The sequence below is a fragment of the Heptranchias perlo genome, chromosome 21, assembly GCF_035084215.1.
Source record: "Heptranchias perlo isolate sHepPer1 chromosome 21, sHepPer1.hap1, whole genome shotgun sequence".
NCBI classification, from domain to species: Eukaryota; Metazoa; Chordata; class Chondrichthyes; order Hexanchiformes; family Hexanchidae; genus Heptranchias; species Heptranchias perlo.
Genome location: NC_090345.1, coordinates 33837603 through 33864417, shown reverse-complemented (window position 1 = coordinate 33864417; position 26815 = coordinate 33837603). Strand labels below are relative to the sequence as shown.

The 26815-nt window shown below is 41.8% G+C and overlaps 1 protein-coding gene across 6 annotated transcripts in view; it reads right to left on the bottom strand.

Moving 5' to 3' along the window:
• Positions 1 to 26815, bottom strand: part of blnk (B cell linker) — a 161865-nt gene that overhangs the window by 34860 nt on the left and 100190 nt on the right. For 3 of the 6 annotated variants that reach the window (XM_068002428.1, XM_068002431.1, XM_068002430.1), the window contains 10 exons: positions 24639 to 24695; positions 21871 to 21917; positions 20246 to 20292; positions 12312 to 12480; positions 10475 to 10620; positions 8759 to 8849; positions 4376 to 4462; positions 3259 to 3309; positions 1658 to 1683; positions 938 to 960 (listed from right to left, as the gene is read on the bottom strand). In XM_068002428.1, the coding sequence (XP_067858529.1) occupies positions 938 to 960; positions 1658 to 1683; positions 3259 to 3309; positions 4376 to 4462; positions 8759 to 8849; positions 10475 to 10620; positions 12312 to 12480; positions 20246 to 20292; positions 21871 to 21917; positions 24639 to 24695 (744 nt within the window). The remainder of the gene's footprint in view (positions 1 to 937; positions 961 to 1657; positions 1684 to 3258; positions 3310 to 4375; positions 4463 to 8758; positions 8850 to 10474; positions 10621 to 12311; positions 12481 to 20245; positions 20293 to 21870; positions 21918 to 24638; positions 24696 to 26815) is intronic. The other 3 variants (XM_068002429.1, XM_068002433.1, XM_068002432.1) reach the window with 1 other exon arrangement.

Genomic DNA, 26815 nt, shown 5'->3' with positions numbered 1-26815 from the left:
ACATCAGTAAAAATAATCTTTAGCCCTCGAGGTTTAATGATCGTATTATTACAATAGTGCCAGCTAATTCATCTCGATTAATGGCGGGGACGGAAAATCTTCCAAGTCATTCTCCCAATACAATATCAGCACTGTTTAAAAGCAAATATTCAAAAAGATTGAACAGAAATAGATATGAAATAGTTGAAGCTAATCATGAGTTTTAATAACAGCCCTGAAATTCCTGAGGCCTTTGGTCGACTGGCCCTTAGCCTCAGCTGCAAGTTTCCTGGGGAAGTCCTGTTTGGGGCAAAAGCTCCAACTGCCCCAAACATGGTCCCATATGTGACAGGGGACGTGGCCAGCCTGGGGTTTCCTCGGCCCCAGTCTGGGTTCCCCCGGGTAGCTGGTTCGCTGGGAGAAATGAGACCAATCAGCCTAGCCTGACATACGTGTGGGGACCAACTGGGGGGGTCAATGCCTGAGCCGTTGCCTGGACCCTCAAAGAAAAGCTGCTATGTTTGTGGATGAATTGATCCCTTGCACATGGGACAGATGTGCCCAATAAAATTTTTCCTTGTGGTGGTGACGCCAGCACATAAACGAATGGCTGACCAGCACCACCTTCCCCCCCGCCCCCGCCCCTGTTCTGGCGGGTTCCCGAGATTCACCCATAATGGCATCAGCACCTGCCAGTTTCATACTAATAAAGGGACCCTCCCCCATCCCTGGATATTTCAGCAGGGTTAGTAGTAGAGATCCCCGATGGACTGATCCTAGTGCTCGTAATGGGATCAAAGGCTTGTGGATTTTTGGGGCCAGTGTTTTTTTTAAATGGTACTGATGAAAAGATAATACAGCATTGGGTTACCCATTAAATATATCAAACTCCACCCTCCACTCAGTAAATACTTGCTTTCTTGGACCATTCCTTTTACATTAATCAAATGTGACGCACCTGTGCACTGGTGATGACGTTTCCTGAAGGAAAAACGAAAAGTACTTTCAAATCACAATGTTATGACTGTGATTAAAGTAATATTTCATCAGTATGCATGCTTAATTTACATAATACAAAAAGATTGGATTATGATTAATGCAAATTGGTGTGTATCGCTTTCAATAAGATGATTAAGGGGCAGGAGAAGAGCACCACTCCAGTACACCCAGTGTCCAGCACACCCAGAGAAGCTGGAGGGAAGGGAACTCAGAATGGCCCTTCAAGCAGGTGGCCCTTTTAAAAAGCCCACAGTTATTTAAGGTGAGCGTTTAGAGTCTTCTCTGAGTCTTTGGTGGTAATTTTGTTTTTGATTTTTGTTTCTTGTCAGCATTTAGGTTTTTATAAACCAAAGTAGTTGTTAATTATTTTTTTTACCTCCAGCTCTTTTTACAGGCACCAGTGGGTTTGCCAGTGGGGATCCTCCGAGCTGAAGCGTTTGAAGAAAGATGATGACCTGGGGAGGTCAGGCACCCACACTCCTGCATTTGCAGAGTAATGACCGCTGCCTAATGAATTCAGGCGGAATTAGCACCAGTTCGAAACCATTTAGAAAGGTATATCAAAGGTATTAAATAAAAGTCAAATTTTCAGGAACTTGCATCTTCCCTACAGTTTAAAACAACGTGCCTAATATAAGTTTAACCTGAAATGTTTAAATCTGAAGTATGAAAAACTTACCTCTGCATCTGGAACTTCATACACATCTGTGCGTGGGAGAGATAAAGAGATACACACACATTAAAAGAAAATAAATGGGAAATGCATTGACATGTTTCCATGCAAAAATAAATGTTTTGGTGATTTTATTTATTGTCAGAATGGTATATCAGGTTTTGCATTTATGAATCTAATTACCCAATTCAAATTCTGATTCATGTCAACTAGCAGGAATGGAGTTGGGGAGTACAAAATTAATTGATCCTTAAGTTATAGAAAGAAAAATAAAAGTCATAAAGTTATTTTTGAGCCAATATGTGCTTTCAACTATTTCCCTGCAGACTGTGAATGGGATGGGTAGGAAGATGGTGCATCCTAAACATTAGGGTGGATTTTAATCTTTATTGGTTCTGGGCAATTGGTGTTCCCCAGGCACAGAGAAGAAGAAAATGGAGCAGAGATGTCAGGGACCCTTTTCCAGGGTTTGCTGAGCGTCTCCAAGATACATGACTAGGTTTGTGTCTGTAATAGGCGCAGGCCCAGTGTGAGGATTTTAAGGAGATGGGATTTTAATGGGTGTTCTTGACCTCTTGCCTCATGTTTCTTCTGGTGCATGGGCCTGTGCCAGACTTTCATGGACCAGAGGTTCTGTGGTTGACCTGGGGGTAGGACAAAGGCTTTGCAGATAGGTAAGAAATTTCCTTTGAATTGCTCCCCCACCAGCAGCATTTAAAGGCCTCAAGGCCTTCTGGCTACTGCTCTTCAGCAGCAACTAGAAGGTCCTAAGGGGTGGCAGCTAGGAGTGCAACTACAGGCCTCTTGGGTCTGCTGCTGCACTTGTGTTTCCAGCCACCAGGGGGTGGGCCTGCACCATCTGCTCCTGCAAATGACCTGGGGCAGGAAAATGGTGGGATCATGATCCTTCAAATGTGCAGCACACCTAAGGTGCACTGTACCTGCCAGGCACACATAGAAAAAAATGGACCCTTTGTGTCTCAGACAGGAATGTCTATCCATGTGTGTTTTTCATGCAACAATTCTAGGATGTGCTCAATTCAAATATCATGAAGACCATAACTAAACTAGTAACTATACCACTGCAGAAACTAGTAACTATACTACTGCTGAAAGAATATTTTCCAATTCTATCTTTGGCATAGTGCTTCTATTGCACCAACTGAAACTTCCAATTAACACTCGTGAAGCTGTTACACTGAAGACTGGTTAATTTGGGATACAATTGAATGTTCAGCAAAGATTCTCATAATAAGCAACCATCATTAGGCACCAATTTGGTTATAATTACATATATAGAAATAATTTTTGGCACAACATTAAACAAGGTAATAATTATACTTCATTCCATTTAACACTTAATAGTTTGTTTTTGCATTGTGTATTATTGTTTATATATCTCAAAAGAATTTATTAAAAATATGATAGGTAATTAAAAGGCAATTATTCAGTTCAGGGATTAATATTTTGTAAACTGAGAACATAGCTCAAGCAGTTTCTGAATGCTAGCAGAACCCCGATATTGAATGACATCCTTAAACTCACCATCAGCTATTATGTACATTGAAGATTTCATTCTAAAAATGTTTGTCTTCTACTTTTCTTACCTTGTTCATGATGGCTTTCTGTCTGCAACTGTGCCGCAGAGGCAGCATGACCTAGGTGAAAAAGTTATAAAGTGACATTTGACCCAAAACTTGTACAGTTCACATAATAGACGCTGCAGCATTATGTCTTTTCCCAGGAACAGATTACCAGTATCAGTATACATACAGTTTAAGATCTTAGTATGGGCGTGCTGTATTTTTCTTACTCAAGCAGAATCTGAATTATTTAATTTTTAATTTTAACTTATTTCACTGACCGATGCTCTGGTAAAACTTCCCACTCACCATTGTCATTCACTTATGACACGTATTTAAACATAATCCACAATGCACACTTATAAATAAGGCAGGCATGATGATATTTCAGAACTCTTGAACATTTTGGATTCACTGAATCACGCTTTGCAGTTAATGTCAATTATGATGCATGCAATAAGCTTTTTAAATATTTCTGATGGTAAAACTATTTAATTATTGGGCTGGATTGTTTATCCCCCCCTTCCCTGCTGATTTGTTGGCAGATCTGCAGTGGGAGGGGGCAGGAAATGGCTGAGGAATGTGTTCTCACCTTGCTGTGTGTCTCCCCCGTTTCCCACTCCCTGGGCCCCGGTGGCAGACAATACGCCTGTCCGTATGTGGGCAGGCCAGGTGGAATTAAATGAAAATTAGGGAAATATATTCTCCAAAGCATTTTCCTCCCTTTATGTCACTGCTAAATTGAATGCACGTTAGTTCATGCTGCTCCAAAGGCAGTGAAGGAGGACCAGAGAATTTTATATTTTTTGGTTGCAGGGAACTGTACAATGGCTGTCAGAGTGATGGATTGCACTGGCCCAAAAGATTGGTGCAAATTTTAAAAAATTTGTGATCATTTCCTAGGTAGCACGGACCCTACAGCCTAGGCCTGTTGCAACAAAACTCTACCCTCATTTTGGTGGGAATCCCTGGCAGGGGACCGGGATCCTGTCTCCAATCTTCAAATGCTCCTGAGGCTGGACCTTCAGCGCTTTTGGTATATGAATTGCTCTGTTACTAAAATCCTTTACCAAAGTTGCTGTATTTTCGCACTAGATCTCATAATTTAGAATCGATTCCTGGTAAGAAAATATTTGAATACCTGGACCATCAAAATATCCTGCTTTGGGACTTGAGGATAAGCCTGATGGTTTGTTGGATGGTTTGGCTGCTCTGTTCACCACTGGAGCTGATAAAACATGAATCACTTTGTGAGTAGAGATGTAGTTAAGGTTGTTGTTTTTATATTCAATGGAAAGCTTTCTATTAAAATGTACCATAATTCTACTGCATATAGCAGTAGGTTTTACAAATTTGCATTCCCAGTGCAGACATTGGGAATTCGGGCGTGGATGTGAGTGAGAGCCGCCGGATTTTCCGTCTATTAATTTTAATGGACCAAAAATCCAGAAGAGCCCGCAGACCTCCATGCCCCAATCCCCAATATATTCTCCTGTCAAAGAAAGAGAGATAAAACTTAGAATCATAGAAAGGTTACAGCACGGAAGGAGGCCATTTGGCCCATCTAGTCTGTGCCGGCTCTATGCCAGAGCAATCCAGCTAGTCCCACTCCCTCGCCTTTTCCCTGTAACCCTTCAAATTTTTTCCTTTCAAGTACTTATCCAGTTCCCTTTTGAAGGCCATGATTGAATCTGCCTCCACCCTTGTGTGTGCATTCCAGATCCTAACCACTCGCTGTGTGAAAAAAGTTTTTCCTCATGTCACCTTTGGTTCTTTTGCCAATCACCTTAAATCTATGTCCTCTGGTCCTTCACCCTTCCGCCAATGGGAAACGTTTCTCTCTATCTACTCTGTCCAGACCCTATTTGATTTTGAATACCTCTATCAAATCTCCTCGCAACCGTCTCTGTTCCAAGGAGAACAACCCCAGCTTCTCCAGTCTATCCAAGTAACTAAAGTCCCTCATCCCTGGAATCATTCTAAGGCCTTCACATCTTTCCTGAAGTGCAGTGCCCAGAACTGGACACAGTTGTGGCCGAACCAGTGTTTTATAAAGCTTCATCATGAATTCCAGACTTTTGTACTTTATGCCTCTATTTATAAAGCCTAGGATCCCGTATGCTTTTTTAAACCGCTTTCTCAACCTGCCCTGCCACCTTCAACGAATTGTGCACATATACCCCCAGATCTCTCTGTTCCTGTACCCCTTTTAGAGTTGTGCCCTCTAGTTTATATTGCCTCTCCTCGTTCTTTCCACTGAAATGTATCACTTCGCATTTTTTGCGTTAAATTTCATCTGCCACGTGTCCGCCCATGCCACCAGCCTGTATATATCCTCTTGAAGTCTATCACTATCCTCCTCACTGTTTACTACCCTTCCAAGTTTTGTGTCATCTGCAAATTTTGAAATTGTGCCCTGTGAACCCAAGTCCAAGTCATTAATATATATCAAGAAAAGCAGTGGTCCAGCATCGATCCCTAAGGAACACCACTGTAAACCTCCCTCCAGTCCGAAAAACAACCGTTCACCACTACTCTCTGTTTCCTGTCCCTTAGCCAATTCTGTATCCATGTTGCTACTGCCCCCTTTATTCCATGTGCCACAATCTTGATGATAAGCCTACTGTGCGGTACTTTATCAAGTGCCTTTTGAAAGTCCATATTCACCACATTAACTGCATTGCCCTCATCTACTCTCTCTGTTACCTCATCAAAAAACTCTATCAGGTTAGTTAACATAGGATCTTCCACATCCTCAGCATTACCCACAGCACTTTACAGCCAATGAGGACTACTGTCATATTGTTTTGTAGGCAAACATGGCAGCCAATGAGATAATGACCAATTAATCTGTTTTTTTGGAGGTGGTGATTGAGAGATAAACATTCTCCTGGACACTGGGAGAACTTCCTGCCCTTCTTTGAACAGTGCCATGGGATCTTTTATGCCCACCTGAACAAGTAGACGCAACCTTGGTTTAGTGACTTTTCTGAAAGACAGCACCTCTGACATTGCAGCACTCCCTCAGTACTGCACTGAAATGTCAGTTTATACTATGTGCTCAAGTCCTGGAGTTGGATTTTAAATCCATACATTTCTGACTCAGAGGCAAGACTTACAGCATTGAGTCAAGCCAATACTTGGAGTGCAAATTCATAAAATCTATCTTTTTAATATGCACTATTTTAGATTTAAAAAATAGGCCCCAATCCAGGCTTGTATTATTTGTGAAAAATGACATTACTTTGAATAATAATTTTTAATCAAAATTCTTCAGTTATAGTTATGACTATTTTGCAACAAGAAATATTATTAAACATTATTAAATACAATTTGCTACTTTGAAAGAATGTATTTAACACAAAAATTGAACTGTAAAAATTTGTAAATTCTATGTGTTGCACAAATTCTTATTTCATAGGAACATTGGAATTGCTAGACGAAAAAAGACCAAGGTCCATCTAGATCGTCTTCTACCCTCCTGGTAGTCACATGATACAATGATCATGGAGTTGTTGACTAATTATAGCATTCAATCGCTATGAATTAGCCTACAACAGATCCAGACATGAGGCGAGGAAAACCACAGTGGTGGAAAGCTTTGTGAAACATAAGTCCAAAGTGACTTGTTCCTCCTAAGCACGCTACACTTATCATACATCATCTCTCAAATTACTCATATACTTTATCCCAAAATATTATTTTCTGAAAGAAATCTATCTGATTTGCATTTGAATGAATCAATATAATCTGCTTCCATCATCTCCCCAGGGACACTATTCCATAGATTAACCACTCACTCACATTCACAGATTAGTTTTGAATTTACACCCTCTTCAAGTGCAGGCTGTGTCTTCTGGTCCTACTATTCTGGACAAGGTGAAACAGCTGATCATTGTCTACACTATCTAGTCCCTTTGGAATCCTAAAAACATGAAGCAAATCACCCCTCAATCTTGTCTTTTCCAGTAAGGATATGGCCAATTTGCATAATTGCTCTTCATAATACAATCCCTTTATTCACTCAATCATTCTCGTTACTCTCTTCGGTATCATTTTAATAGATGCAATATGCTTTTTGTACTGTAGTGACCAGAACTGTACAAGGTATTCTAAGTGCGGTCATACCAATAATTTATAGAGTGGCAGGATTACCTCAATACTTAGGCTCAATATTCAACTAATGCATCCCAACATCTGATTTTCCTAGCCCCCTTTGCCCTGGCACTGGGCAGAGCAGTACACCTGAAGTGTGCTACACCTGTCCAAGCTGAGCTGTGGCTGATTTTAGTGTCCCTGTGCAGGCCTGGCCTACCACAGGAAAACAGGGGAGTAAAATGAAGCAGGCCTGTCTGTCAAAGTTGGGTGTTTTGGCCCTAAGGTGGCTGAAAGATCTGAAGATTGGTGGGTCCCTTGACTTAACTGAAACCTGCTCTTTGACTTATTGCTGGGACCCCCTCAAACCTTTCAATCAAGGGTGGGGGTCCTAATACAAGATTCTTGGGGCACCCTTACATCTGCACATTCCATGGACATTGTAGCAGGGAATAGAGGCAGGAGGATTGGAACACTTCCTTCTGCCTCATTAGCTCAGTGATGCTGGGCCAGGAAAGCCTGTAAGTCCCGGGGCAATGTAAAGGGAACAGATACCTGAAGTATTGGGTTTCTGCCCCCTTTATCCTGACTGTTGCAATTTTTCCCCAATCTCTAACCTTGCTCAAAGCTTTTGAATTTGTACTTGCTCATCTAGTCCTATGCTTACTTCAACTTTTCATTACTTTAGAGACGGGATCATGTCCCCATTCAGTCGCATGTATGTTAATTATGGAATTTATTCCATGTAATGAGATAGCAACCATTTATCATTTTTTTGGTTACATACGTTATGTCAATTATTATACCACTGAAATGATCAGTGTGAGAAAAATCATTTCAGAATTTATACAATTATATCCTGTTAGGTAGAAATTCCACTGGACAAATACCTCAAATTAGTTTAAATGCAGCAATGAAAAATATAGTTAATTAGTCTGCCAATTGCCTTCGGTTTTGCTTTATAAGGTTTACAAGTTATTTTTGTTCCTTGCCACCTCCCATTCTGGGTCTCCCATACCATCCACTAAACCCTGCTAAGAGGATGGGCAGGTGACATTCTCTCAGGTTTCCACCAGTGTCCACTTTGTAACCACCCATTAGAAAATGAAGCCTTCGCTCTCTGAGAAAGTGTCTGCTTTTATGCAGAACTGGCCTGACAAGGGCTGTGACCAGATTCGTGCTGTGTGACAAATCACATGCACCAATCTGCATCCCAACATCCCATGAGCATGTTACTGCTGTTGAAACACTCAGGTTTACTTTTTTTTAATATAATAATTACACTGTTGAAAAATATTCTGTAATTATAAATTTGCTTCTTTTCAGCTTCCTGTACACTGCTACAATGAATTGGGACTTGGACCAGACTGTCCCCTGAAGTCAAATTAGCTGTCAACTTGTCAGCTGCAAGAACTGCTTCAGAACTTACGTTTTAACACTGCTGGAGGAGCACTATTCTCTGTGGGGTCAATGTATGCATCATCAGGTTCATTATTCTCCACCGGAACAATGTAATCATCCTGGAATTAAATACAACAGTCCAATAATCTAGGAATATAAGAATGTAACAATGCAAGGAGACCAATCAGCTCACTCACTTCTTTTACAGGATCTGAACATAATTTTTTTACTCCAAACCCAAGTTTCTGTACTTTTTGCTGCTTCAAGAATTGAGGCAATTTCCTTCAAGCAAGCTTTATTTAATACATAAAGTGGCAGTCTATGCAACAAGTCATCGGCTGTAAGCATGACTTATTCCTAATGCTCATGTCTAACACGTGGATTTCTAAGTTTGTAATCGTGTCCCAGTATTCTGCATATACCTCTGTACTATTTGTACACACATAGTTATTTTATAAACCTGGAGCATTTTTCCCCCTTAATCTTTTTTTTCTAATGGGAATTTTAGGTTTTGCTTCTTTAATCTCTCCATGATTCAATAATGTCAAATTTGGAATCATCTTCGCTGCCGTTCTCTGAATCCTTTCCAATACCTTGAGCACAATGACCACACCTGACACAATACTTTGCATGTGGTATCACAAGTGCTTTATAATATGCCAACAATAATTCCTTGAGTTTAGTCTATAGATTTACTTCACATTTCAATAATTTATTTGCATTTCCAACAGTGACAATACCTCAAAGTTTATTCTACGATTACACCTTTGCAGGGTGAAAATCCAAGATCCATAGGGCAGGCACCATCAAGGTTGGAAAGAGTTAAAAAGAAACACAAAACGAATCAGGAGGTGGTGTTTAGGTGGGGTTTTAAAAGCCTGACAATTGTAAACCTGGGTGTATTGGATCACCTGGGTGCAGTGAATAAGACTATCACACAGTCTCCTAATCCAGTTTATTCCCGGGGGAAACCTCTTGGGGCAGATTTTCCAGTTCCTGCACAGAGAATAGAGGAAAAGCAGTTGGGAAAGATCACATATCTGTAAATGAGCCTGCTCAATCTTCCGTTCATTTAGATCAATGAGTGTGTTGGAGGGTACATTTGGAGCTTTGAAGGAACAAAAAAGGATCAATATCAATAAATTAGAGAGGAAAAGAAAACAAATGAAGGAGTATGAGCATACTGGAGGCTTTGGTGAGACAGAGATTACATATCAAGTAAAAGACTCTTGTATTCTGTCCAGGATTGATGTGAGGTGTTAGAAGAGTTTTCTAACAGATATGAGAGCAATATTCTATTCTTGGATGATCTTGGGTATTTAGATTTATGGAGGGGAAAAGAAGTGTTTGGCGTGAAAGAGGCAGGTGTGGTAATTGAAGAGCTATGGGTTTTCTATTCCAGACTAGAGATGATAGTGAAGTCAAATAAATCGATAAATGAAGAAGGATCAAGGTTGAAGCCAAAGGTAAGTGGTAGTAATGGTTGGTTAGACTAGCTAGACCTTGAAAAAACAATGACACTGACATTCCAAGGTGGAATCCGGTGGATCTGTGGATTCCCCCTTTGTAAGTGGGCTGATGCTGGTAACGTAGCCTTCCTGCAAGTTGCAGTGACGCAGGTGCATCCAAAATCCAGTCTCACAATCACTCATTACGTGACCCCTCGCCACTAGTGCAACCTTGCAATTTTAGGGCTATGGTCTATTTAAAAGGATGACCCACCCCTTTTTGATTATGACCTTACCTCAGCATCTTCCCTTTCTTCCTTTTTCCCAGCTTCCTGTGGCTGTAGGGGCATCTTTCGTTTGGTTGGAATTGGTGAGGATCGTGGTAGCATCATTGGAGGCGGCTTTGAGAAAGGGATTACCGGCCGGTTTCCTGGTCGGTTGTCTATGAAAATGATAAGGAGTCTTACTTTTTTAGATCCAGAAACAGCCACCGTCCCAGTATTGAACTAGTCAGTTTGTTTTTAAAGATTCTTAGGGGGTAATAAATCAAGTTAAAGTTTGATAGAAATCTATACTAAATTATTTTGAGTGGATCTACAAAGGAGAAAATATGCTTACTTATTGGTAAATCACATTCCTGTTGAACTTTGTTTAATGGGTAACTACTATCCCTGATGTTCTTCCAATGGTTTTTATATCTAATTTTGCAAGGAAAATCAAATGACACAGGAATAATAAAACCAATGGCAGAATGCTGCACTGACACAATGGGATGGATTTACCTCCACTGGTGGTTTAGTGACAAGGAATCCGTCTACCATTGTAAGACTGCTGCTAACTCACTCAAGATTACTGGACTAATCTTCAATAGTTATGTGGGATAAGAGGGCACTGATAATACTGCTGCCTATTGATTTACCACCACTGGGAAGGAGGGGAATTTAGTGGTGTTGTAGAATTTAAAGCTGATTAAAGAGACATTTTTTGGCAGGGCACAGCAGAACAGGGCAACAATGAGTTAGGAAGGAGCAGTATTGGGGTGGGGGGGGGGGGGGGGTCAGCAGCAGGAAGGGCTCATTGACTTATTGATGTTTTGATGGATGTCCATCTAGCAGAAATAAGGTCCAGAAGAAAAGATCTCCTGGGGAATGAGGGCAGGAAATGGTCCGGGTGTTAAGAAGGGAGGTGGCAGTAAGTGCAACATCCACATAGTGCACGGACACATTTATTGGCCAAGGTAAGTGAAGGTCCATAACTCTTGCCCCATCTTCACCAACTCCATCATAGCATCTTATCTGCCCCTGCACCAGCCCAGATACACCCATTTGAGAAAAAGTAGTTAGTGAGTTAGAAGGACTTTCACTAGGTGAAGCACTGAGCACTAGTGAGTAGCTGGACTAGGGAATTGAAGAGGGGGAGTGTCACACTTTGCACCATGAAGGATGCAATAAACGACGGCCCTTAACTGAGGAGCCGATGAACTCAGCTGTTAGGGACCCAGTCATCATAAGCACAGTTAGTTGGGGCATAGATCTCATGTGCCCAAGTTTGGATTCTACTAATAAGTTGCTGCAAGTAATTTTGACACAGAAGCTGATGAGATCATTAATCAAATACAATGTTTGGTTATAGAAAGATGCCTACTCACCTTAAGACTCAAATTTAATAATGACTGCAATTATTGTGAAGTGCAGTTTGGCGTTTGTAACCAAAAAGGTGAAAGTCATTGTCCAGAGAGGACTGCGAGGGAAAGAGTTGTCTGATTTAAGGAACCTACTAAAGACCAAAGGAGTTCCATTCCTCTTGGTGATACTTTTACTAAGAAGGTGGTGAGAGTACAAATTGGAGTCAAGCTGTTACTGTGATGAAAGCATGCCTGAGCGTATCAAGGCCAACAGAACTGGTTAGTAATGAGACCAGTCTTAAAGAAATGAACCATTCTAGAGATGCTCACCCAATAAATTGAAATTTTAACTTTCTGAATGATTTTGTAATTATTCTGACTTTTATGAAGTTATTGAGTACTAGAACGGTACTTATCCCAAAAACTTAGCTCATGGGAAAATCATGCCAATAAGTGACAATAACAGGCAATAGAACATTAAATCTTAAAACAGAGCAGCCATACGTTACCTGCATATTCACCCTTAGAAATAAGCAAAGATCGGGCAATTATGTTGTTGTTTTTATTTTCACTAGGAGGTGGCTCATAATTTGCATCATCATCGCCATCATCTTGTGGAGCTTCATAAGTGTCGGAGCCATCAGAATGCTCATCTGGGTTTTCATAATCACTGATGTCCTGCACACAAGGATAATCATTAATCATAGCGCAACAGTTTTATTATTTGAATTAATATTGTATACTAATTTCTATTGCATTTTGTTATAAATCAGAATAAAAGAAAATATTTACTTAGTCAAAATAGAGTCACACCCTCATCAAACGTTAACATTCCATTAGTTGGTGTAACAGGCTAATTCATTTAATAATTAAAACTTATCAAGTTATTATAAGACTAGTGTATATATTCTATCAGTATGGAAGTTTCAGATGTGACTTTCATTCCAGGCAGTACCTACTCTGGGCAGTCAATTACATCTACAGGTCGATGCGTCCCAAAACCTGCATTAAGGTGGAATCTACGCAATTAATGATGCCTGACCGCTAATTACTTTTTCCCCATTTGATTTTAACTTCTATTCTTCTCAGTTTATCCTTATTATTTTCATGTTGCTCTAGGTAACTTATTGTAAGTAGGCCTTTTCTAGCCCCAGTATTCTTTGGGCTGAATAAGTCTCCTTTCAACAACCTGTAACTTTGGGTTGAAGAGGGAATTTATTCTCATCTCTCCGCACACGTGAATGACATACACTAGCACTAAGGAAGTTTCCAGACTAATTGTATTAGATAGGTTTTGCGCCCACTCAGTACACTTTTACACTCATGACTGATGCATCACAGAGTTCCATTTGCACACATGTAGAAGTAGGAGGTTATAATTAGTCAGTTGATCCATTTTTTCCATAACAAGAAAGAACGCCTGAAGAAGTATGCAGAGGCTATGGAAATGTGGTCAAGTTTCTATGTGCAGGTGCATCATTGTCATTTGTGGATGATTTGACAGTTTACATTTAACCTTCACTAATATGGACAATGTGGTTTGTAATCTAATTCAGGCTTTGTGGAGGTGGTGTTGGGCTGCTCCTATGTACCTTTTCCATCTAAATGTTTTAATTCGCTCCTTTTATGGGTAACTTTGATTTGTTGTACAATGAGAAAGTTAATTGCCCTTCCCTACCTCTCCAACACATACAGTCCGCTCTTCTGAATCGTGCCTTCCTTGCATCCTTCTCCCTCCACTTCACCTTCAGCGGCAGCACCTTCAGCTGTCTCGATCCTACACTGTGATACTCTCTCTCTAAACCCTGGAGTCTTGCTACCTCTCTGCTCTCCTTTAAAACCCACCTCTTCGACTATACCATCAATCATTACTCTTAACTTTTCTTCCACCACTAAATGGCAACAACTTTCACATCAAGTATTTCACTATACTGAAGGCGCTAAAAAAATGCAAGTTGTTTTTAATGTCAAGGGAAAACATTTGTTTGGCGTTTCATGTGCTGATATTGCAATCTTATTAGAAAATATACTGGAAATTAAAATGTTGCTTTCAGCTATTAGAAAAAAAGCATAATTATTTCTAAGATAAAATGTGCTAATTGTCAAAATAGAAGGCAATGGAATTTCATAGGAATGTGTTAGTTTGTAACATTGCACAGTGCAATTCGAACTTCTATGTGTTTCAGCAGGATAATGATCTGGTACCTAGATCCACGATCTAGGGTTCTGTATTCAGAAAGAAAAGCTAATTGACTGGGAATCTCCACAGTTCATAGATGAATGTTATTGGCTTTGCAAAACCAATAATAGAATAGCATCTGTGCACTGTTTACCTGCATTTACATTACTAAAACCATCTCTCTTATGCTAGCAACAGAATCAAAGGGCTCGATTTTGAAACTAAAGTGCTGGTGCGTTGGGGGCGAAGAAAATCGGAAGTTCCAGGAGCGGGCAGAAATCCTGGCTCCAACACGCCTAAGAACGCACATGACCTAGAGTTATCTGGGTGCGTGCGCTGTTCCCGAACCCGGAAGTCCCGCCGGCAATTAAAGCTGGTGGGACGATATTTAAAGCAGTAATTTAAGTACTTAAAGTACTTGAAATGTACATAAATCTAATTAGGAATGAAGGCAAGTGCTTTCAACGCTGCCTCAACATGTTTCCCATGTTGTGTGAAACACGGCCTTGGGAAGTCGTCGGGTTTCAGCCGGCAGCCATTTGGACATTTAAATCCCTGTTTGACAGATGGGGATAAAAGGTGAGTTATTGCAGCAGGGCACTCAATTCTCTCAGACAAACTTTTGGCTGGGAGACCTTTGTGTTTAGACTGAAAATTCTTGGTTTCCACTCAGAATTGTTCTGTTTTCACATATTTACCAACTTTTCCGACCCTCTCAAACTGACAATATTAGGATGGGGGGTGCGATGGCGGCATTCACCAATACATCCGAGGACGAGGAACATCACCATCCTCCCGAGGCACAGCATGCACTTCCGCCACTTGGAGTTCCACAACACAGTGCTGCGCCACAGGCACCTGAACAAGAGCACAGAGGGGAACAACAGAGGGAGCGACATCGCAGGAGGCACTACCCTCATCAGAGGGTCTACAGACCGAGGCTGAGCTTCCTGGACCTCTCTGGGGAGCAGTGCATACGGAGGCTGAGAGTGAGTCGCCAGGTGGTCTCCTTCATGCCGAGCTGCACTTGGCTGGGCCTGGTGGCATCTCATTACCCGTCGCGGTTAAAGTAACCACTGCCCTAAATTTCTTCGCTTCCAGATCATTCCAAGGTGCCACTGGTGACATCGCCAGGGTCTCTCAGGTCACACAAGTGCATAAGGCAGGTCACTGATGGTATGTTTAGCAGGGCTTCACAATACGTCAACTTCCCCTTGAATGACCTCAGCCAGACGTAGAGGGCAGTGGGATTCCACTCTGTGGCTGGTTTCCCATGTGTACAGGGTGCAATCCGAGCACCTCCACATGAGCCAGGACTGTTCATCAACAGAAAGGGTACCACTCCATCAACGCTCAGCTCATTTGCGACCACTGCAAAGGTTTTCTTCACATGTGTCAGATTCCCTGGCAGCTTCCACGATTCGTTCATTCTGAGGGAATCCAACATCCCGGACTTCTTCCACGCACCAACCTTAAGGGCTGGCTCCTCGGGGACAAGGAATACCCCCTGCACACGTGTCTCATGACACCACTGAAGAACCCCATCAGCGAGCAACAGCGTTGATACAATGACAGCCACATCGCCACCAGATCTATAATTGAACATGTGATAGGACTGCTGAAGATGCGATTTCGTGCCTCGATTGTTCTGGGGGATCTCTTCAATATGCACCAGCGAGAGTGGGTCACATTATAGTGGTTTGTTGTGTCCTGCACAACGTGGTGCAACAGAGAGGGGTACTGGTTCCACATCTGCTATCCACACTGAGGAGGAGCAGGAGCAGCAGCAGCAGGAGGAGGGTGAACCCATGGGCAGAGCAGCGCCTCACTTGGCTGCTCGTGAGGCCAGGGAATCACTCATATATGAATGGTTCTCATAAGATCAGAAAGTGAGAAGAGTCCAGTCCTCACATCACCTGGAAAGAGCAGCGACAACACCAGCAACCCCCACCCCCCGACCCCCTGCACAGTACAGTCCTGCAACAACACACACACCCAATGTAAAGTCACCCATTGGATCAAGTGTTGTCGTTCATGATGAAGCACGTGAAAGGGGCCTATCACAAAAGCCATTCAAGAATGGGCAAGACGTGGCAGTACTGGTGAGAATGATAACATTTAAAGTGACTTTAACAAAAACCAAATATAAATGAAAAACATGACAGTCTGTCAGACACCCTTGTGCATATACCAGTTCATCATAAATTCTTACAGGAGAAAATCTCCCTGCTGTAAATACTGGTATTATTTGGGAGTATCCAACATGGTGGAAACGCCATGATATTAATCTTAAGTATATGACTTTAAACATTTTGAAAGTCACGGCTATCCCTAAATCTGAGATGGGTTTACGGCTGCCCATGAGAAACAATCCAGCACTTTTAAACATGCTGCACTGAATTTTTAAATCAAAGCCTTTATGTTGCCATTTTCTTGCTTGTAGCTGCCTATAATGCAGTAAATTACACCAAATACTGTGTAAGCAACATGAGAGGAAGTGTTTATCAACTTTCATAAATGATATCTAATGTAAACAAAAAAACAATTTTCTTTTACTGCGTACAGATACATATATCGCCGTTCCTTCATTGTCGCTAGGTCAGAATGTTGGAATTCCCATCTAACTCAATTGTGGGAGAACCATCACCACATGGACTACAGCTGTTCAAAAATAAGGCCGACCACTATCTTCTCAGGGCAACTAGGGATGGGCAATAAATGCAGCCTTGCCGGCATTGTCCACAATCCAAGAACATATAAAAGAAAATGTAGAAACACAATGCAACATATGCAATGACACGCAACGGAATAACTATTACTCTACTCAACATCACTTTGAGAAATAAGATCTTCTTCATTCATGGTCACATTTTCTAGTCCACTGTTCTCTACAGCACATCCAATATTCACTAGCAAACTAGTTCTTCTACAACCAAGTAAACATACCCAGAGGCAAGGTTAAGATTCTATCCATAATTGTGAAAAAGACTAATGGGGCCTGATTTTAGCAGGCCTGCGGGTTTCCGGCGGGTTGGGTTTTGGGTGCGTGGCCTCCGCGCCCGGTGAAATTAGTGGGTTGCCCGCGCGATCGTAGCAGGCAATCCACTAATTGGAGCCACTTACCTGCTCCTCCGGGGTCCGCGCTGCTGGTCTGCGTGTCGGGCGGGCTGCGCATGCGCAGTATGATCTGTCAGCTGGAGGCTCTCTAGTTAAAGGGGCAGTCCTCCACTGACAGATGCTGCAACCAATGGAACAAATTACAGCATGGAGCAGCCCAGGGGGAAGGCTGCTCCCAGTTTAATGATGCCTCACCCCAGGTATCATCAGATGGGGTGAGGAGGAGGGGGAGGATAGAGATCTTCCACCCGGCGGGCGGGAGGAAGCGGCCTGCCTCTGCCACCAAGAAGGCCTGGCTCAAGGTGGCAGAGGGGGTCACCTGCGCTACCAACATATCGCCCATCTGCATACAGTGCAGGAGGCGCTCCAATGACCGCAGTAGGTCAGCCACAGTGAGAACACGTAGTCTTTCCCCTGCACTCCGTCTGCCACAACACTGCCCCCACCCCACATCTCCTTCGGCACCGCCAACACTACTCTGTCACATCACCCCTCATACCCACTCAAACCCCATCCTCATCTTACCTGCACCTACTCACCTCGCCAGTACTCACCCCGCCACTAACACGCAACCCAATCCTCATACAATCTCATGGCTCTATCCCATACTCACCCTCTCGTGCAGCTCCCTCACGGCCAGCCTCACTCAACCTGCCACGACCTGTGCTGCAGCCACAGGGCATGCATCACATATGTGCAGTAGGCAGCGTAGGGCAAACATGTCGTGAGCATGAAGGGGATGCACAAGGGTGTCTGAGGGTTTGCCATGGGTGTTACCTATATTGAATTTCTGAGCAACAAACATCACACATTATATTGGCACCACCACTGCCATGTCTCCGCGAATCCTGTCTGTTGTATCCAATAATGCCCGCTCCTGGGTATCACTATGAGGACCCACCACTGATGCCACCCATTGTGTTACTGCAGAGTAGGTGCAGGTGTATTTGCAGGGCTCTTCCGCGCAGACGACTGAGAGACATCGGCGGTGTACCCGGCTGCACCCTGGAAGGATGCGGTGGAGAAGTTGTGGAGGGCAGTGGTGACTTTGGCAGCGACAGGTAAGCAGATGGTGCTGGTGCCAGCCAGGAGCAGCTCGGCATGAAAGAGCCTGCAGATCTCCACGACTACATGTCGAGTGAATCTGTGCCTCTGTGTGCACTGCTGCTCGGAGAGGTCCGGGGAGCTGCGCCTCGGTCTGTGGACCCTGTGGCGAGGGTAGTGCCCTCTGCGACGCATCTCTCTCTGCGGTTGCCCTCCCTCCTGCTGTGCAGGTGGGCGTGCAACAGCACCGTGTTGGGGGGCTCCACGTCTCTGCGCCGGACGGCGTGGACTGCGAGGCTGCTGGGGCTGGTCATGCTGTTCGTCCTCCGAGGGTGTCCACGCACCACCCATCTGGCAGGTGTTGGTCTGAGGGGTTGTGCAGGGTAGGTGGGTGGTTCCTCGGACTGGGGCTGCGGTTTCGCGTCGGTCTGTCCTCTGGCTTGGCGGGGGGTGATGGGGGGCAGGGGTTGCCCTATGTGACGCGGTGGCCTCCTGCGTGGGTGAGGGCTCTCCCCCCACCACCCCCGTGGAGTGCACCTTGGCAGCTGCCACAGGCTGCTGGCTGCAACACGCCTGGTTGGAGGGAGACTGTTTCCCCCAGTGTGTGAAACACTCTGCGTTGAAGGTAAAATCCCACACTTCCTGTTTTGACAGCTGATTCAGCTCATTTAATGACCTCAACAAGCAAGGTAAGTACACTCAAGTGGAACCCCGCTGGCTTTAATTGCCTGCGGGATTCCCACCAGCGGGAGCCGCGCACGCAGCCCCGCACGTCATCGGGGAACCCGGAAGTGGTCGGGATCGTGGCGCGATCTGGTCACGTGACTGGATATCGGGATTTTCGGGGCCCCCCCGCTGGAAACCCACAGGAAACCCGACGGTAAAATCGAGCCCATGATCTCTAATGCTGAAGTTATGCCATATTTATTAGAATCGTGTTTAGTTTTTGTTTGTCTATAATAAACTATGTAGGTAATTTTATTTAACAAAGGGCAAAGGTAAATCTACCACTATTAATTTCTTATCTTTCAACAGCAAAATCTAGTAATACATCAAACACGACATCATGCTTTGAGTTAATGTACAGAATTATTTATATTATATTATAACCTTTTGTAAGAATGTTTCCAAAGAGTACCTTTTACCAAAAGCACGGAACACAATGTTACATAACCTTCTTGGACTATTGATTCTTGATTATATTGTTTTTCTGCGGTTCGTAGCAGTAAAACAAAACAGGTCCAGTTAACCAAGGTGGCCTAGATAAGTGAGCAGAGTACTCTGGCCAAAATAAAACTAATTACATAAAGCGAGCAATGTAAAATGGGACTTCAGCACTTTAGTATCAGTGAAGCATGGCTTTGCTATATAAAACCTACTACACAGTCACCATGAAGATTTACAGGAGAAAAAAATCAACTCCAATGCAAACACCTCAGAAATGGATATTTACTGTGCAGCATCCCATTCCTAACCAAACGGATCTGATGGATTCTATTTCTCGACATTCATGTATTTAGCCCCATCTCATTTGTAATCTAACACTTGGTGACATCAAATCATTTGAGAAGGCATTTCTAAATGTCAAGAATTTGTCAACATTCCAGTAAACTGCTTTAGGGCATGCAAGTTTATATGCTAGCTTGTTAATGTTTACCTTCAAATTGTACAAGATGTTTAATAAAAGCCATTAAACTGAACATAGAAGTTTGCTAAAGATTGACATTTTTTTGGCTGTATTTCCTTAGCAGCGACCAAACTGCTAGCAAGTAACGTTTAGATCTTGTTTTTTTAACTAGTAAAATTGACCCAGTTGTGGTTTTCTTCAACATGTTGAGAAACCACAGACCCCATACAGCCTTACTTTCTGGGCAACACTAGAGGGCGTTGAGTGATTAAAAACTGTACCACACCATAATTTTAAAAAGAAATTTAGAATTAAGAAAAATCTCTTTGAAGGAATATTTGAAACAAAATAATCTCTTCTTTAAATATATTCCCTACTACAATCTTTACAACATTAGCAAGTCATTTGAAAATGCTGATACCTCTCAGTAATTATAGCTTTAACAACATTACAATCCAATGGTTTTAAACACTTACAAATTCATTGTCAGACCATCGTCCGCCATCTGGTCCTTCAGCACCTTCTAATTAAAAGAATAGGAAAAAGAACGGAGAACTGAATGGGTTAGGATCTAATTTTGTGAGGGTGTGTATATAAATATATATATAAAATAAATGTTTATATAGCTTAATTTGGAATGACGTGTGAAATAAAACAGTCGCTGGCAAGATTTCGGAGCTAAGATTTGGATTCTGGAGAAGGCATATAGAGTGGGGTTAATCTTTCTGATGATCCACCGGGAAAAGGAAAATCCCTGGTCAGAAAGTTACATTTTTAACCATTTGAATTACAAGTAAAGATAATGGCAAAATGCAGCTGGTTGGTCCTTGCGCAGTAGTAAGTAATTAAATAAAGTATGATCGGATCGAAAATAATTGACCCTTCTGGCCCACTCCTGCTTGTATGGGAGGTCCCATGGGGCTTGTAAGAGGTGAAGCTTCATCATGCGGGTTACATGCTTTAGATGCAGGAGGCAGCAGAGCCGGGTGGGGTGACTCCCACCTTTAGGAGTTTCCACATGCTTGGCCTTCAGAGGGCTTCAGTGTACAGTTGGTAGTGGTACGTCTCACAAGACCAGGTTTAGTGGCCAGTCAATGGGTAGAAATGGGCACCACTTGGAGATCCAGACTAGGATCATAGCCCGGATCCCTGAAGATTGAAGGCCTGAATTTATCTTTATTTATTTATTTAACTGTGGTCCCCTTACAATGGGAGCTCTAGAGGAACTGTAAAGTTTTTCCTATGGTGGTGGGGGGGAGGGTAATCTGGTATCACCCCCTTGTAATAATTGCTAGGATCATTGGCCTATGCACTTTCAGTGCCAATTTCTTTAGGCTTAGACTATGACAGGTGCTTTATAATATTATTACATGGCCTGGTTTTTGATCAACACATCAATCTTTTCATTCCTGATGGATGACTGCAATTCCAAAGTAATATGCGGCAAGATAACTTTGTGCTGAATATAGCAAGTTTCTTTAATTCCACTTTATAATACTCCACATTAAAAACTTGCACGTGTTTTACAGGTGTTTAAGAAAGTATAACATATTTGGAAAATTGCAGTTTAATTTGCAGCCAAACAGTTAAACTACACTTGGTTTCAATTGAGATACTGTAATTAACATTGATTTCTGTTCACAATAAACTCATCAGGAAGTAGAATCCATTGCAAATCAGCCAACATTCTTCCAAAAGCAATGTTAAGATGTCCTGCAATTTAAGGTTGGAGGATCACTCCTTCTGTGTGTGTGTCTGTGTACGTTCATCAGGACCTGTCAAGTGTCACTCATTTGGAATGAAACTCACTTATATTTTAATGTGTTTCACCCAAAAATAAACATAGCTCCATATGTTCAATCAGTCTCATCATTTTTGTCATAAATCTCATTCCCAACAGTTCCCTGATCTTGAGAGATGTGGTACGTATCCAGGCAGATATTCTTGCTATGACCACGGACATTGGTCCTGAATGTTGCTGGAATTTATCTGAACAAAAATAATGAACTATTTTCAGTTCTCTGTTAACTGTACACTATGTGAAAACACATCCTCTACTCCGTTTTTAGTTGACGTCAATGTGCTTTATACACAATTTTACCTGAGTAATCTCTCTGAGGAACGGTGGGTGGCGCAGGTTTTGTGAATCTGCAAATATTAAAAGAAAAATGGATGCAGGTGTGATCAAGACAAAATGCTAACGTCTGGGAGTGTGAAACTTCAAATTGTTAGTGGTTTCAGTACAACATGCACAGGGGTTCATCCAGAACTAAGAGCCACTCCAAGTTAGTGCATGCATGCTAGAAGCATTACGGTATTTGGTTCACTATCAAAGTTCATGCCAATGAAGTTACCTCTTTGAAAAGCACCTGGTAGGTAAATAAAAATAACCACTTTTATTAGAGTCGCAGATTATAGAGTTATATATACATGTTCTTACAAATCTTTGGTGTGCCCATCAAGAGAATTTGGGGTAGATTTTAACTCCAGACATGGAACAGGCAGGCAGGGGTGGTCCTTTATACGTCATAGGAACCTGATTTGCATACAGTAATGTGGCTCCTGCCTGATTCAGGCAGACACCTGGGCCACCCAGCAGAAGGTCCCACTAAATATGGCAGCGGACGTCCCAAAGCGCTTCATGGCCAATAAAGTACTTTTAAAGTATAGTTACTGTTATAGTATAGGAAAACATTGTAGCCATATTGCATAGAGCAAGATCCCACAAATGGCAATGAAATAAATGACCAATTAAACTGTTTCAGTGGTGTTGGTTGAGCAATAAATATTGGTCAGGATCGGGAGAACTTCTCTGCTCTTCCTTGGATGGTGCTATGGGATCTTTTACCTCCACCTGAGGGGGCAGACGGGACATTGGTTTAACGTTTCATCCGAAAGACAGCACCTCCGACATTGCAGCAGTCCCTCAGTACTGCACTGGAGTGTCAGCTGAGATTACGTGCTCAAGTCCTGGAGTGGGGTTTGAGCCTACAACCTTCTGGCAGAGGCAAGATTCCTCCCACTAACCCAAAGCTAACCTAATTTTAGAATATACAAACAAATCTTATAGGTAACAACTTGACAGGCACTAACACACTAGTAAATAATGTTAGATTATTTTGTAAATTTGATATCTTTGGTAATGCTTCAAACTATATGGCCTGCATGTCTTATTGTAAGAGTATCCTGAAGTAATTTAAATAGCTGAAACATTTATAATGGTGCTACAGCTTTAAATATTATTCTTCAGCAAATAATATAGCATTGTCCATTCAGGATTAGAAACACTGGCTATCACATGCCTGAAACCAAATGAATGGTTGTTGCTAAGCAAAATGTTCTTGTCCTATTAATCTACTGTAATAGTCAGAATTAAATGAACCTGTTTTCATTTCAACAGAGGTCTCAATGTATTAAACCTGAAGAGAATACCTCAATTGCCTGTTCTTGTGCCTATAATAGTATACTCACCCACTATTGCCAATAAAATATACATAGTATTTTTGGTAAACATTTAGCTGTTGTATTAACTCTGAATATAACCGCACTGTTAGGTTCTCCAGGGTTAGTTTTTTCTGATTGTACAAAGGAATGATCACCCAACTAGTAAGAGCCAAAAACACCTAGGAATTTGTAATCATTAAATCATGAGTGATCTCATGAAATGAAGCAAAAGATTTGTCACAAATGTTGGGAAAACAGGGAGAGCAAGTGCTCTTTGCACTTAACGTAAAAGGACAGTCTCACAAAACCACCATTTTATTGAACTCCAAAGAGTCTGTCTGAATGTACCACATTTCCTTGAATAACAGCTTGTCTTACTATCAACCTGGCCTGCTCAGAACTAAATACAAAGCGTCTCTTCTCATAATCTTTTCTCTTTACATACACTGACTAACCTGCTGTATATTTCCAACATTTTCTGTTTTTATTTAAGATTTCCAGTGCAGTTTCTTATTTTTATTTTTATTTCACCTCATCTTAAAATAGCACTGCCACCAATCCTCCATTCTTACATAACAGGGCTTGCAAACAACTAGTCATACATTAAATTTTCTTTTACAGCCGTTGGCATACAACAGTAGAGCACTGACTCAAAAAGAAAATTCAAATCTGAACACCAACTAGTATATGGAATGACGAGTTTTGGCTACATCCCTGGATAAAGCACTATGCACCACAAAGCACTTCACCTCAGAGAGGGAAAAAAAGCCAAAAGGGTCATTTCCCATCTTGCAAAAGTGCACCTGCAGTTCACCAATGGGAAGGTGGCAATGATGCCACCATGGATACACTTGTGCTTCAGACAATGCCATCCTCCTGGCTGTGGGGCAAAGTGTGACAGCAGGAAATAGTGCTGGGGAACTGAAAACCAAGAAGATCAATGTGAACAAAATATATAAACAGTTCTTATTTCTAAAATGTACAGTCTACTTAACTGTAAAACTCACCTTCATACTTATTTTTGACCCTAAAATATCATAAAGTATGTATAGTTTTGATTCCTTCTTATTAGCAATAGTCCAGTTTCAATAAAACACAATGAAAACCTATATTCAAGGAATTATGATACTTTGCTATATTTAGATGGAGTGGTGTATAAATCTTTTGCTTTGTTCCCAAATGTGCAACTTGACACAATTTTGAATGTATGGGTATGAGAAATTATGGGCCCCAAGATATTTAACTGCTGTGATTATTCCATATTCTACAATATGCATTAGTACTAATAAAGTTAAAGACAAACAAGCAGAATAAATATTGTCTGTTATAAACACTGGTTTAAAAAGATTCTAGATACTTTAGCACACAAGTTATTATTAATAGCACACTGGAGAGAGAAAACAGGCTTTCTTTGTTCATTCATACCGATCCCAAGTATTTTTCCCAGTTTTGCGCATCAGGGCCACATGTTCATTTTGGAACCTATGAGTTAGAGGAAAGGCTTACAGCTTAGCAAATGAGGGTTTTATTAGCATAACCCCAAAACACAACTTAAATAGGAATACATTTTCCACATAATAACCAGTTAAATAACCATTAAGAAAATTGTCTGCTCTCACCAATTCAGCCATTGGAAGTATTCTTAATATTCAGTTAACTTTCCCCAAACCTTCAGCAAGACTTGGAAATACGCTGTATATAATCATTTTAAAAAACAAGAATCATACTGCTATTCATAAATTAGCCAGATTGGAACAAACAAAACTCATTTGGATGAAAGACATGAGATGCATTCAATATAAAAGGAATTAAAGGATTAAGGCCTGAAAGACCAACAGTGACATTTTCATCTTCCAAAATTATGTCCGCGATCACCAGGGCTAGATTTCACAACCAGAACACGCAACTGAGGCTGGAGAAAAATGATGATAAACGGATCATATTATGATTGGTTTAGTCATATAGAATTAAAAATTACTTTGCTATTTGTAAATCCGATGACAGTGATAATCAGTTATGATATTTGGGCTCTGTATGTCCATGATAAAAAAATAATTCAGTATTTCCATCAACACTCCCCACCCCAGAAAAGGTACATCCTACCAGATTCATAATTAACATAAATTTGCACAAATAACAATTCCTAAGGAGAAGAATGTCATTACATAATTCTGCAGGTGTCAAATTCTCTGCATTTATAAGATAATCTGTATTATGTAGATGCTCTCCCTGGCGGCTGAGTGACTTTATCCAGTGAGTAGCTGAACCATAATGATCAAGAAGGTTCCCAGGTTCAATACCCAATTTATGCTGTTTTGGCATTAGTGCTCCAGGATTAGGGAAGAACAATAGAAAACAGGACCAAGTTTCCCTCTCTCGATTGTTATCCTTCTGGAAGTGCAGATGTGCAGATGTTGGGCGACGATATGGCTATGGTGACGTCTGGCTATGGTGCCCCCCCCCCACCATGAGTAAACAGCATATAAACACTCACCATCAAGGCTCACACATGAATAATTGCTGCTTGGGTGAGGTACCCAAAAGTCTATTTCCTGGGCATAAAACAGAAGAAAAAAAGGCAGAGATCTGTTGTGCCAAGCAAGTCTCTGCCCTGTTTACACATTTCTGTAATGTGTAAACAGGGCAGGGTGGAGTGCTTTCAACTGAAACAGGCAGAAACATTCAACTACAATGCTAGTGAGGTGAGAATGATGTCAAAACAGCGTCTCATTTCCTGGGGCCCAAATGGTATAAGGCCCAGTGAAAGTGGGTCTTAGAAACTGTGTCCAGCCCCTCAGAATGGGGAATCTGTGAAGAGGCTGCCTCCCACCTACACATATGTAAGTTTGTTATATCAGCGCCAGCAATGAGGATCAATGGGGTTGGACACACCATCTGACAGCTGTTTTTGGAAGACAGTGAGAAGGTCTCAAAACCGGCTGCCATTACTGCTGCTGCAGGCCTCTCAGCGCTGCAGCAGCCATCACGTTTCCTGCCCTAATTGTGGCCACAAGCCCATTCCAAGGGGTGTTCCTGCACCAGGGGCACATGCAGGACACAATAACGACTGCAACCCATAATTACGGCTGGTTTCGGGTCCAAACGAGTGAAGCCCATTTCAGGTGCACTCTGCATCACTTGCATTTAGTCAGAGGAGGAGAGGAAAATCTGCTGCATAATATCAGAAACAGGGATTCTTCAAAAGGAATGCATCTGTTCAATAAGCTGTAACCATAATAAAACACAGTAGCAATTAAACAACACAGCAACAATTACACAAACACGGCAAGAATTATCCAAATAGCCCTTTGAGAATTTAAGAACTTTTTAGCTGTTGAAAGGATATGCATGCTTTTCTATAAAACTATGTACGGCAAAATATATGAATGCAGCAGATAGACAATACCGTATAAACACATGATACATGATCCTTGCAGTAAACAGTTTCACTTTCAAACATTCCGACTATATAAAAAACTACTGCAGTCCTAATGGATAATGCAATGCATAAACAAAAACAACAACAACTTGCATTTATATAGCGCCTTTAATGTAGTAAAACGTCCCAAGGCGCTTAACAGGAGCCTAATCAGACAAAAATT